The sequence below is a fragment of the Esox lucius genome, chromosome 6 (genome assembly GCF_011004845.1).
Source record: "Esox lucius isolate fEsoLuc1 chromosome 6, fEsoLuc1.pri, whole genome shotgun sequence".
NCBI lineage: Eukaryota > Metazoa > Chordata > Actinopteri > Esociformes > Esocidae > Esox > Esox lucius.
This window is the reverse complement of record NC_047574.1, coordinates 26,366,516-26,380,569: the sequence shown is the minus strand read 5'-3', so window position 1 is coordinate 26,380,569 and position 14,054 is coordinate 26,366,516. Positions and strand designations below refer to the sequence as shown.

At 41.9% G+C, this 14,054-nt stretch overlaps 1 protein-coding gene across 2 annotated transcripts; it reads left to right on the top strand.

The window, feature by feature from the left end:
• Positions 1 to 657: 657 nt before the first annotated feature.
• Positions 658 to 11,930, top strand: LOC105010713 (rho-related GTP-binding protein RhoQ). Of its 2 annotated transcripts, none has more exons than XM_010870246.4 (5): positions 658 to 1,167; positions 1,534 to 1,592; positions 5,273 to 5,437; positions 9,193 to 9,288; positions 10,167 to 11,930. In XM_010870246.4, exons 1-5 carry the CDS (start codon positions 1,026 to 1,028, stop codon positions 10,350 to 10,352), a joined length of 648 nt encoding a protein of 215 aa, XP_010868548.1. In that variant the 5' UTR covers positions 658 to 1,025; the 3' UTR covers positions 10,353 to 11,930. The 2 variants fall into 2 exon arrangements, with proteins under 2 accessions (XP_010868548.1, XP_010868549.1); XM_010870247.3 differs by having other exon boundaries at positions 661 to 1,167; positions 10,191 to 11,930.
• The last annotated feature ends 2,124 nt before the right edge of the window (positions 11,931 to 14,054 follow it).

Below are 14,054 nucleotides of genomic sequence, written 5' to 3'. Positions count from 1 at the left end.
CTGAAAAATGAATCTTTCGCTTGTAAGACAACTGGGAGCGAAGTAATAATGAACCGTACAATAGGTTTTTTGGGCAAAAATATGCACATGCATGTGTGACATAATTATAATAAAGATCGAAAAAAGGAATGAGAAAAAATTCAGCCAGTTATTCGAACTAATGTTATGTTCAAAGGGTGTCAATCCTGCAGGAACGCCCAGAATTGCAGGCCATAGTAAGACACTATTTATAATTCAAGGAGACAGACCACACCTGTCCAAGAGGTTAAGTCCTATTTTCCTGTAATGTTTTTTCACAGCATTCACTCCCCCTGTGGTGTCTCCATCTGCAGCATCCTCGCATAATACCAAATATTTAACCTATAGTGACACTGTCATACCTTTGGCTAATGCGTATCTTGGCAGTATAATGTCTGTCGTTGCTTATTAGATTATGATTTTACATACATTTTGCCATAATTTGGGAATAAAGTTGTCCAGTAAGTCAAGCCACACCTAAAACTGAATGCAAAAAAAGAACAAATAAAATAAGCTGTTTGGAGAGAATGATACAAATGTAGCCTAATGCCAAAGAACTATCCAGAATCTGTGCATTTTTACCAGAGTCCCTTGGTCTCAGATGGCCCCGCCTCTACAACAAACGAACACACCTTCTATAGCGCCAATGCAAACTAGCCGAGGGACCGAGAGTCCAGGGGCAAACTGGGGAACAGGCTCGGCAGTCCGCAGCGAAAAGACATAGGGCGGGGGATTGGGAGTGAAACCGTTTAGACTCGTGGGACTTTTTTTTACTTTGCTGTACCGTTAATTAGCCACCCTGTACAGTGTGTTTCCGTTTCTCTATGTTTGGTGGACATAAACCCTATTCAAGGCTACGTTAGGAAACCGTGGACGGCAGCGGGGAGAATACATTTCCATTGCATCGCACAGTTGGACTCCGACTCTGGTGATGCCGGTGGCGAGGGGATTGCCGTGCAACTCAGGGAAACAGGGCGTTGGAGGATGATGGTAATAATAGAATCATCATGGCAAACGGTACCGGCACTATTATGTTGAAATGCGTTGTGGTTGGAGACGGGGCTGTAGGCAAAACGTGTCTGTTGATGAGCTATGCCAATGACGCCTTTCCAGAGGAGTATGTGCCCACTGTGTTTGACCATTATGCAGGTAAGACTACTTCAGCACATTTCTTGATCCCATTACATGTGGGATACATTAACAAGTCTCTGTGTTGTGTCGAATACAACAGTTACGAATGATCTAATCGTTAAAAATTAACACCGCGGTATCCTAGTTACACTTACATGAGTTCACTATCAGTCAATTTTCCTGCATAGTCCAGAAAAAAATTGTTTAGGAGATAATGGGCGATGTTGTGTGTAACTTAGTTTTTACTGCTTTCTTTGTCTCAGATTGCATAGTAATACATCTGTTTCTATAATCAAAACCACTTGTTTGCCTTCAAGGAGAGAGGGGGATGGCAACCCCCACCCCAACTCTCACTCTCAAGAAGCGTTTGTTATTTCTTTGCAGTGAGTGTCAACGTTGGTGGGAAGCAGTACTTATTGGGACTTTACGACACAGCTGGTCAGGTACAGTGGGTTTATTTTAACTCTGGCTGGATTCCAAGCATGCCACGTCCAAGGACACAACCTCCCACATATTGCCCCCCCCCCACACACACACACACACACAAACACACACACACGCTATTAACCAATGGTGCTATGGACACACCCACAAGCTTGACATTCTGATCAGACTCCAACAGGTGACGGTTTTCACACACTGCGCTAGGGCTTTCCAGTCAGTCTGGTGGGTGTTAGACAGTGGTTGTAGGCCTAGCAGAGCATTTCAATAGGTCTTTTATGTAGAGAACAGGGGTCTTATGTCTAGTGTCCAGTAGAGATGTTGCCACTGTCTGGTTACTGGGTTGGTTCTTTACAATGTAGCATTCAAACTGCCAGGGTATTGCCCAACTGACAGTTGTACACTGCCAAATGTGCAACCCATAACATTTTCACTCAGCACCAGCTACCACTCATGTAAAAGCAAGCTCATGTTTACTTCTAAGACCTTTAGCTTTGTTTTTCTAAACCAGGTTTCAAGCTAAGGGGTGCCATACAGCAATTAAATGTTAACTCTCTCCCCCTAAACCCTTGAAAAGGTCAATAAGTTTGAGATTGGGGAAATATATACAACAGGCCCTTTTGTTAGTTCATAAATAAAATATAAATACATGGATAGCGGGTCACAGTGGCTCTATTGTCGCCACCAAACATTCATGCCACTCAAATGCTGCTACCATAACTCATTCTTGGAGAACCCATTTGAGTCTTGCTAGTGATTCACTGGCTTTTTGTTTACTTCTTTGTTTGTTTGCAATTCTGTGTCTGGAGCCGTTTTTGTTTAAGCTGATTCACACCATCTGTGAAATGGAGAAGTTTCCCAGATGTCGACTGTGGGCGCCACAGAGAGTAGAGTTACTTCTCTTCAAACGCAGCCCCTTTACTCCTCTTTTCCTCCACTCCCAGCTCCTCCACCCCCCAGCTCCTCCACTCCATGCTCCTCCACCCCCACTCTAGCTGACCTCTATGGTGAGCGCAAGGCCAGCTGGTAATGTTTATAGCTTCAGCATCTGATCAAACAGGGGAGTACTGGAAAGCTGGAGGAAGCGAGGCAGACAGAGGGGAAAGAGGAAGAAAGGCTGAGAGAGGGGTTTAAACAATGTGAATCCTGTAGTGCAGTCTAGGTTACTGCGGCCTAATATGTAAAAGAATGCCATGCTAAATACTGCACCTCTATTGAAGAACTGTGTCCAACCCCGCCACCCACCTACCAGCTATCACTCTCCTGCTACAGTCCCCACCTCTTTCTCTGCTTTACACGTGTTTGGGTGTCTCCAAAGGCACTTTAGTATTTATGTTCCAGCCTGAGATAAAGAGCTCCCGAAATCTTAAGCTGTTTCATTTCCTCAGAGGAGCTAATTTTTTGCCGACACCCTTGCCCTGTGCGATGATCCGTACCTCCGAGCCTTTTTGCTCAGTCACCTCTCTAAGCTGCTGAACATGTGGGCCAAGAACAGAAAGAACTGAATGGAGGGTCTTTATTTATTAATTCATCTTCTCCCAGGATGGTGTACTTATCATTGAAACTAGCATTGCTGCTGTGGATAGGAGGATGCAGGAAGTGCCATGGATGTACAGGGCTGTTGTACCCATGGCAACCCCGGGATTGGTCTCTTAACTAATTCTCATCGCTCTCCCTTTTGTCGCTTCTTGATTGTCTGACTGCACTTGCTGTTTGCTGTCCTCACACTTTTCTGCGATTGCCCCCCCCCCCCCCCCTTTGTTTTCTGTACTGCCTCGTTAGGTTTCTGACTCCGTACTCTCCCTGGGATGTGGCCCAGTGACCCCTAGACATCCCGGCAGGGGGTAGAGAATAAAGTGGGCTGTGCTCTGCTCTCACCACAGGGCCTTGTTTTCTCTCCACTCAACTGGTCACCAACGGGAGGTAGCTAGACATGTCATGCCCATTTGAGCTCCGGTGGGAGCACTCGACAACCAAATGGCCCGACTCGACGCCGCCGACGGTCATTTCAAACAGTTTCAAAGCGGCGTCATATGGCATGTGACGCAAACACTGTGAACGAGAGAGCTCTGTCTGACTTTCGTTTCCTCTTGTGCCTGGGATTTAGGGTGTAGGACTGTAATATGAAATGCAGTAACTGACAACCAACTGTAAGTGAATGAGCTGCTGAACAATTCGTAGCGACTGCTCTAGAGTGCAATGTTCAGTTTTCAGGCCCCGAAGCGTAGCGCCTGCATTTGTTATTCTCCCTGCGGCCATGTTCAAGCAGGCGTCTCTGACACAACTGCTGGGTTTGAGGAGGTGTAGTGACTCACTGATATCATAGACGCTCATATGTCACTGACTCGACACGCTCACTCAAAGCAGATCACATACCGGCCGAGTAGAAACGCCAGAGAAAGCCTCGCCCTGACAGAAAGGTAAGAATATATAGGAGACAGAAGATTCATTCCTTCTGGGGCTTTTATTAGCTTCCAAATAGAAACACACACTTTTCTTTCCTCTCAGTCCTTACACTTCTGCTGGCCCTGGTTTTATCTCTACTTTTATCAGACTGTTTACTGTACACACTGAGGAACATTGTGTTAAGACTTCTGGAAAGATGGGGATGAGAAAGTGAAATGGAGAGGTTCTGTTCACAAGGCAACCAAAGGCCCTGTTTACAGTAAACTACTGAGAGTACTGTGCACTGGAATGGGTTTCACCTTTTATGTAAAGGGAACAGAGGAAAGACATGCAGGAGTACACACTTAATATTTCACATAACATGCTTACTCACAGTTTAAATTGGACTGGAAAGCAGAAGTATCATGTTTTGTAAGACATCAGCTGTTTTACATGAAGACCTTAGTAGCTGTGAGGCAGTTGTTTATACCCCTTGTGCTGGCAAATGGAGGAAATAACTGATTCTGTGGCTTATCCGCTGCACAGAATCATCAACTTTTTGTGACACTGCATGGGCTACACCTGAGCTACGTTGATTTATGTTTGATATTAATAAAACAAGTCATGTTATTGATTAAATGCATACATTTTCTTTCCCCCATGCTTCCCAATCTGCCCATCACCATCAAATAGATGCATTCTGCATCCCTTAAAGTCAGCCCAGCCTGACTTGTCTTTGTGAGTCACTTTTGCATCTGTATATTGATACATAAAATGAACTCTAGTCATTAAGTATCCTGTCTGCTTCTGAAGTCAGACAACTCTTTAATACTTATGTGGCCATCTAGTGGGGCATCCTGTCAGAATTATATACCAGTGAGTGGCAAGGAAATGTCTTTCACTCTGCTTACTGTATTGTATTGCTCTCAAATAATGCGCAGTAGCCACAGTCAGAGACTGACATGGAAGATAGTGTCTGATGAAGGTCAACTGTAGAAATCCCTCCATAGAACTTTATAATGGTTATCACTGTTCACAAAGCGTGCATTGTTTCCGTATAATGGCCTGCTACAGTAGTTTGAGGCTGTGCTGCACGCGGTGCTCTCTGGTAAATGTACTCTTGCTCATTGAGGAGTAAATGCATGGGTGTGTTTTGGGCTCATTTTTCATGTGGTTGAATCATTCATGAATAATGTTTCTGAAAGTGTTGTCTGTTGGTGAAGTGGTTCTGAAGAAGGGTGCTGCTCATTTTCACCCGTGTTTCCTGTTTGCCTCCAACCCCCCCCCCCTCCCCCAGGAGGACTATGACCGTTTGAGGCCTTTGTCCTACCCAATGACCGATGTCTTTCTCATCTGCTTCTCTGTGGTCAACCCGGCTAGTTTCCAGAACGTGAGGGAAGAGTGGGTCACCGAGCTGCAGGAGTACGCCCCAAGTGTCCCCTACCTCCTCATAGGCACCCAGGTGAGCCCAGAACCGTTCTCTATATCCACCTTACCTTCTGGTTCTTTGGTCTTTATTGCACTAAGCTAAAGGTTTCACACCTTTTTGATCAAGCTTGAAGAATGAATATTCTTTTTTTTTTTTTTTTTGAATTTGAACACGTACAGTATAATATCGAACCGTCCTTAATTTACTGCTAGTTGAAATTAAGTGCTTTCTCATGACTTGGAATTTTAGCTTTCTCATTATTTGGTTGTTACAACATGTACCCAGTAATTTATTCAATCAGTTCTGAAAAGATCTGTGTAAAAACAGAACTAATCAAGCGAATGACTGTGTTGTATACAGGGGGGGGGGGACAAGTATTTGATACACTGCTGATTTTGCAGGTTTTCCTACTTACAAAGCATGTAGAGGTCTGTAATTTATTTTTAACATTTATCATATGTACACTTCAACTGTGAGAGATGGAATCTAAATCAAAAATCCAGAAAATCCCATTGTATGATTTTTAAATAATTAATTTTATTGCATGATATAAGTATTTGATCTCCTACCAACCAGTAAGAATTCCGGCTCTCACAGACCTGTTAGTTTTTCTTTAAGAAGCCCTCCTGTTCTCCACTCATTACCTGTATTAACTGCACCTGTTTGAACTCGTTACCTGTATAAAAGACACTTGTCCACACACTCAATCAAACATACTCCAACCTGTCCACATGGCCAAGACCAGAGAGCTGTGTAAGGACATCAGGGATAAAATTGTAGACCTGCACAAGGCTGGGATGGGCTACAGGACAATAGACAAGCAGCTTGGCAAGGTCCCCCTGCTCAAGCCAGCGCATGTCCAGGCCCATCTGATGTTTGCCAATGACCATCTGGATGCTCCAGAGGAGGAATGGGGTCTGGTCTGATGAGACAAAAGTAGAGCTTTTTGGTCTAAACTCCACTCGCCGTGTTTGGAGGAAGAAGGATGAGTACAATCCCAAGAACACCATCCCAACCGTGAAGCATGGAGGTGGAAACATCATTCTTTGGAGGGGGACAGGACGACTGCCCATTATTGAGGGGAGGATGGATGGGGCCATGTATCGCGAGATCTTGGCCAACAACCTCCTTCCCTCAGTAAGAGCATTGAAGATGGGTCGTGACAACAACCTGAAACACACAGCCAGGGCAACTAAGGAGTGGCTCCATAAGAAGCATCTCAAGGTCCTGGAGTGGCCTAGCCAGTCTCCAGACCTGAACCCAATAGAAAATCTTTGGAGGGAGCTGAAAGTCCTTATTGCCCAGCGACAGCCACAAAACCTGAAGGATCTGGAGAAGGTCTGTATGGAGGAGTGGGCCAAAATCCCTGTTGCAGTGTGTGCAAATCTGGTCAAGAACTTTAGGAAACGTATGATCTCTGTAATTGCAAACAAAGGTTTCTGTACCAAATATTATGTTCTGCTTTTCTGGGGCAGCAATGCACTCAGAGTAATGCACTTTCATTCAGATTGTAAGTACATTTTATTACTAATACTAAAAGGGTATAAATACAAATATGACACAAATCTTGATATTATGTGATGGACCTCCATTTTAAATGTTGTTTTAAACATAAATAATTTTCAACAATACAGTAGTTATTGATAGATAGATGAAGAACACCACCTATTTCAGTCCAAGGTCTGCTCTTAACAGTTTGGCCTGTTGGTGGGATTTTCAGGGGAGGGAGGAGGTTGTTAGTAAATCAAGGTTGTCAATCAATTACTGTTGGTGGGAATTTAATTGACAGACAGTGGATCTACAGTGTCTACACACCATATTTTGGAATGTTTCTGTTATTCATAAATTCCACTTAGTCCTGCTTGAAAGTTTGTTTTTTTAAATATATATTTTTTTATCTTATTTATTTTATTGTATTTTCTGTTTGACAATCTTCATACACTCTTGTAACTACAGCCTTTTTGTGTGCGTATGTCTTAAGGCTTAGTTGGGGCAAACGTGGCGTTGATAGTTGTGGAACCTGTTGAAGGTACCTCAGTATGGACATCAGATGTATGTGTACAGGCCGATTTTTCTTGGGTTGTCCAGCTCTGCCATGGAACACATGAGCGAGCACACACACACACACACACACACACACACACAAGAATAAGAGAAGGCGCTCCATGCCTTTCTTGTTTGAGGTGTCAGTCCCCTGTTTGTCTTTCTTTTTTTTTCTGCTAATGCAGCTGGTCCTGTGCAGCTCAGGAAGTGTCAGAGGAGCTGGTGTTGGCCGCCTTCCTTTCCCATGGAGCATAGCGCCGTGTTTTCTACGCTACGGGGGGGAGGGGGTTGTTTTCTGGCACCTACTGACCAGACATTTTTAACACCCTACAAGGTGAAGTCTGCCTGCTCAGATGGCCAGGTTAATCGTTTGCTGTGATCAATATTGTGAATGCACTGTATTGCAAGGACATTGGTGGCTGTGGGGTACTGTTTCTGTGTGTCCTTTACCTCTCCAAGAGGTTGGTTACTTTATGCGTACTGTTCAAATTGTTGATTGTTGCAGTGAGTAGGATTTTTTATTTTACCTAGACTGACGTTGCTAATGGACTTGTGTTTTCATCCTGCTTCCTGGAGTCGGCTGTCTTTGGCCGTCTGGTCTGGTGTCCACTGGGCCTACTCAGGAATAATTTTATGAACCCATAGGATGTTGTACTGAGTGACCGACCGAAACGTAAGACTGTAGCATTAGTTCCCTGAGGGAGGAAACGAGGTACAGCACAACCCCTGTTTGGCCTGTACTGGCTGTGTGACAGTGTTTCTGGATCTGGCATTTATAAACCCTGGAAGGCAGGTTTTCTGGTGGGCCTTATTTTTGGCATGATTGTATATATTTAGAGAATGAGCACATATAGCCTATAAGCTGTTGTACACCTTTCCCTCTTCATTTACTCAGAGAACATATTGGTCGTATCTGAATGTTTTACAGAAGGCTGTATTCACATGTGAAACTCTTTTCATCCACCCTATTAATGCTTGCGCTCTGCTTCAGATCAATCAGGGATTTGGATTAGAAGATGGAAACACCACTTAAGTTAACTGTACTCTTTCATTTTATTCTTAAAACCATCCATTAAGAAATAAAGGTCTATAAGAATAATTAAATGCTTAATTTTCATTAGTAGATGGAACATAATAGAAAGAGGAAATTTTACTTTTTTTGCTGTTTGGTAATTGCTGACTAATAGTAAGTCATATAGCATTGTGAATTGTTAGTCCACTGAAGGCTTTTCAAACCACAAACAGGGTTTTCTCTCCGCCAGCAGTTCCCTGGCAACAAGAAAAATAAAAGGGGCATGTTTTTAGTGTTGAGGTTAGCTGAGTGGGCATGTTATGGTTCTGTCTGCTGATATTTACTGCTCTTTTATCAGTGCGGTCTTAACTCTTCCCACTGATCTGGACCCAATCAATTCACAGACGGAGTGGGGTTACAAATCAAACACAGATGTGTTAGTTTATGTTGCTCTCAGTAAGGAGCTTTTATCAGTAGGTATGTCGGGTACATTTTTATTTTTGTTTAATGTGGGTGCCGGGAAGGAAGTGTGACCCATCATGTGTGGTTTCTCTATGCTTTGTCTTCAGGCAAATTGATAATGGGATGTTTTCCTCAGAAGTCTGATGTGAGGCGCTGTTTCAAAATATGGTATATAGCTGAGTGACCACGTAGACTCAAAGGAAGTTGCATAATGTGCTGATTGACAGTGCCTGTGCTGACAGGAAGTGCTATATCCCTCTCCCTGTTTCAGATTGACCTTCGAGATGACCCTAAGACCATCGCCAAACTAAATGACATGAAGGAGAAGCCCATTACCACAGAGCAGGGCCAGAAGTTAGCCAAAGAGGTATGTATCAGTACTGGGGTGCAGAAGAAATAATTAACCACAATGCAGTTAGTCGTGCACACATGCTCTTGGTTTGCACTCAGACACTAGAGCAATTAGCACCTCTCACCTGGGCTTGGTTACATTTTCTGAGAAATATTTAAGAAGACACGAGAACAATAGATTATTTTGATGGGAAATTGTTGCAGATATCAATAGCTCCATAGGTGGCGTTTCGAGGTAGGGTGAGTCACAATTCCAATTGAGCCCGGCCAGAAAATTCTGTTGGAACTGTGTCAAGTTTCACGCATATTGCTCGATTTTTACCCGCAGTTGATGGCCATAATCCTGAGTGGTATGTCTCGAATAAGCGGGTGTAAAAGCCTGTGGGAAACCCTATGGAACAGATGTGATAACTCTTATCTAGCATTTTATTCTCTCATGATTTAAACAAGCCCTCAGTCGAGTCCCAGTTAGCAATCATCGTGTGTACCCGGGCCGTGTTCAGCAATGAATGCTATGTAGATTATACGTTTTGTGAACTTGCAATAAATCCAAAGTCTCCCTCAATCATTGAATCCCTTGTTAGGTTTTACTAGCAGTTTCTTCTCCTGTTGTCTGATTAGCTCAGAGACTGCGATTAGTGTCTTGCAACTAAGCGAGGCCAATTGCTAAAGGCTAAGCGCTAACCAGGTCAACAAAACACAGCATGAGCCATGAGCACAGAATGGGCTGAGTTAGCGATTGGGGGTATAATCAACAACAAGCTAGCGGAAGGGCTACAACCGCTGCAGTGTTTCCCAGTCTTTATACTGCATGGTTGCTTACTCATCAAACCTATTTTGTAATGGGTACAGAGTTTGTGATTGGGTTTCAACAATAATCATTCTCAGTGACAGTCTGTACCTCCCTCGCTTCTCCAGATTGGTGCTTGTGTCTACGTGGAATGCTCGGCTCTCACCCAGAAAGGACTGAAAACTGTGTTTGACGAGGCCATCATTGCCATCCTGACCCCCAAGAGGAAGAAGTGTGTCCTGAAGACAAGACTGGGGCCACGCTGTATTAACTGCTGCCTCATCACGTGAGACTGATGGAAACCTCCAAAAACACCTGGGTCCTATTTATTACGGCATGCAATGGAAAACCTACATTTGTTTTTGTCAAAAACTGTGGGGAAAAAACTAATTTCTTATTGGGCAAGATCAGGTAGCCCCACATTGTTTCCGACTTTTATTCCATTTAGTGCCTAATGAATACACTCCTGAATACAAACATGGGTGGGTCATAAATTGTGAAAAAGCAACTGAAGGAGCAAAATAGATTTTTTTAATCATTTTTTTTGTCTGGAGGGATGGTCTCTCCTGCTGTCGACCAATGGAGTTAGGGTGCAACTTTATTACCAAAGGATCCCAACACCCAAATCAACAACGCCCTTCAGTAAGACTTTATTTGCCTTTGAGAATTTCTTTTTCAACTTTTTAAAAATAATTTTCATGTGCAAAAATGTTGTAAGCTAGCAGAAAACACATCTATATTATGGTGTTCATTTTACCCCTGATATACTGTTATTTTTTTAAGCCGACAAGTGGGTGCACTGCATTCAAGGAAAGCGCTTTCCATCAGGAAAGTGCCTCACGTTGTCTGTTTCGATAACTCATGTCCGCCACTACCAATTCAGTGCTCACGGTTTAAGACTCCAACGTCATTGATATGTGGATATGTTTCTTTTAAAGCCTGTCCCATATTCTAGCACACTGTTTGCTCCATTTGCTCAGTTTTCAGTTCTGTTATTACAAAAGCGTTAACTCAGCGGTGCCCAAAAAAGTTAAACGCACACTATATGGGAGGCAGGGATGTGGGGAGGGCGATGCAAACCGACATCTCCGTCCCGCAACATGAAGCACAGTCCGCACGCTTATTCCTGCGTGTTAAAGCTGAGGTATGAAAATCCTCCGGCCCACCTCTACTCATGGCACTCTGTCATGCTGACCTAAACATACTGTGCACAATGGTCTGTACAGAACCAGCCCGTTTCAGTACAGCACAGTCTGGCCCGGTTCCATACTGTGAAAAGCGTATTCAGTAATTTTGCAGTTTAAGCACAAAACATGCGGTTACGACATCCTCTGCCATTGGCCAAGTGGATGCATGCATGAGCACAATAAGCTTTCTCATTTATCTCATCCCACCCGCCCCAAGAAGGCCCTCTTCATACGCGTACTACTTCCCCATTTGGATGGACATTTAGATTACGGTTTGTAAGCCAAACAACTGTCGTCGGGACCCTTTTGTTTTGTCTTTTAATAACATTTTCTCCCTATTATTATAATTTTCTCATCTTTTTTATTCATAAGGAAGGTGACAACTGCTTGCTTTACTGCCTGATCTTATAGTTGTACATTGTTAGTTCAGGGTTGGACTTGCTGCTTGAATGTAAATGGTGCTCCTGTTTTTCTTGCTCTGTCCCTCCCTGCTGCGCTGTGTATTGGGTTTTTTCTCCTTGAAGAGCACAACATACTTGAGTGGTAACATTCACTCTTTACCAGGAGTTGTTGCACTTACTGCTACTGAGCTAAATCTAACGGATCTATAGCAGTACAGAACTTTGTGCAGTGTCGAGTTAAGCCTCTTTTTTTTCTGAATAAACGTGTTTACTATCTCAAGTGTTTCTTTTGAGGTCTACCCTGATGTTTTTTAATTGTCTCTTTTTAAGTAGTCCTTGCTTACCTTCAGATAGAAGTTAGTCTTCAAAGTGTCATACACCCACAAATAGTAAATGGGTTCTAGTCTTGTGCAGCAAATAATTGCACAATGAGTAACTTTAATGCTTGAGCGCTCCCTGCTGGTTGTTTTCCTCTATTGGAATAAAGAAGACCAGCCACAGATGTCTCTGATCTTAACGGATCACTGTAAACTCTGTGTGAATGGAGCTGTAGAGTAGTGGTTATTTACTTCAGACCTTGGGACCCTGCTAAATTTAATCCTATCCTTCTAATCAGAGATTGATTTAGACCTAGGATACCATGTGAATTATCAAAGGTCTTCAACCGGGGGTCAGGTGATCTCCCTGAAAAAGTATTTACTTAAATTATGATTTATATAAAAAGAAAAGTGTTTTTTTTTGCTTAACCTTTTGCTTAAAATGTGAATGCTGAGGGAAAAAAAACAGTGGTATGTATATGGATTTGTGTTGAAAAAACATCCTGAATGGTGTGTTTGGGTATAGGGGTTTGTGTTTCTGAAATTAAGAATATGACCAAATTAATGAGGGAGGAAGGTTTATTCAGTTTAATCTTGGACTTGGGGATGAAGGAACGGGGAGAAATTGGGTTCTTTTTGGAAGAGAAATGTAAACATCTTTTAACAATTTTAAATCAAAGATTAACTTGGATGAGACAACTTGCAATAATAATTAGTAAAAAAAAAAGAGAAGATATACTGCCCTAATAGTTAAATAGTGATTTGAGTTATAAAAAAATTATTTACCAATATAAAGTATTTTAGCTGATACTCGAGTGACTTATAGTGAGCATATATTTTCATACTCGCCTCCATGCTGTAATAAAAACAACTAAATATGCTGTAAAGGGGGTCCTTGAAACGCCTCTTGGTTTGGGTGGGGGTCCCTGGACAAGTAAAGGTTGAAGACCCATCAAAACCAGATAGGATCGATCGAAGGCTTTGTTGAGAACCCCCTTTTTTTTAAGACATATAAATGCTGTGTAACTGATCAACCAGAAATGTAAACATCCATGACAATGTGAAAGTAGTGATGTTGCACAAGAATATAGTCTGACTGCAATATCCTAAATTGTTTCATTTTTCTTTATTGGTGTGTTTGCCAAAGTAGAAGCACAAATCTAGATTTTGCTTAGTCTTAATATAATAACAGTTTCTTCAACTATTATTGGTTGTTTAATAAAACGGCTTTGATTTAATTTATAGTTGTATTTTGAATTTTAGCACTTTAAATGAGCTCATAATGTAGTTTAATGTGAAAAAAATGAAACCTATGCCTGAATAGTGACCAAAAATTCTAAACATATCTCCTACACCATTAAAGTGGTCAACTCCAAACCAAGCAATATGTTCAGACAAGCCTAACTTCAGTTGCTATTATTCTGATCTTTGATTATGTTTTATGTTGTATTGATATGCGTGTAAAATGTGTCAATGTTCACATGAGTTTAAATGCAAGCCACAGGGGATTCAATTAAAAATGGTAATGCTTCTTGGCCAGTCATTGTATAATACCAACTTTAACAGCTATACTAACTTGAAATGTTATTGAATGTTTATGAACAATAGGCAGTTAGCCATAATTTTACAGAGTATGAATTAACCCCTAAAACAGTATGTTTAGAACCGTTCAAGTTAAAAATATGAACCCAACCTTGTTTCACATGTTTAGGCTAACTTAATGGATTCATTAACCCTAAAACAGTATCTCTAGAATTATTCAAGCTACAGCAACCTAATCTTTGTTTCACCTGATTTGGCTTTATCTGAAATTCAGATTTGTAAACATTTTAATGCAAAAAATCAGGAAAGCACACCACCTTTATTGTAGTTTGAACTTGTTTTTCATCAACATATACTATAGTGGGGAGAACAAGTATTTGATGCACTGCCGATTTTGCAGGTTTTCCTACTTAAAAAGCATGTAGAGGTCTGTAATTTTTATCATAGGTACACTTCAACTGTGAGGGACGGAATCTAAAACAAAAATCACATTATATGATTTTTAAATAATTAATTTCCATTTTATTACATGACACGTATTTGAT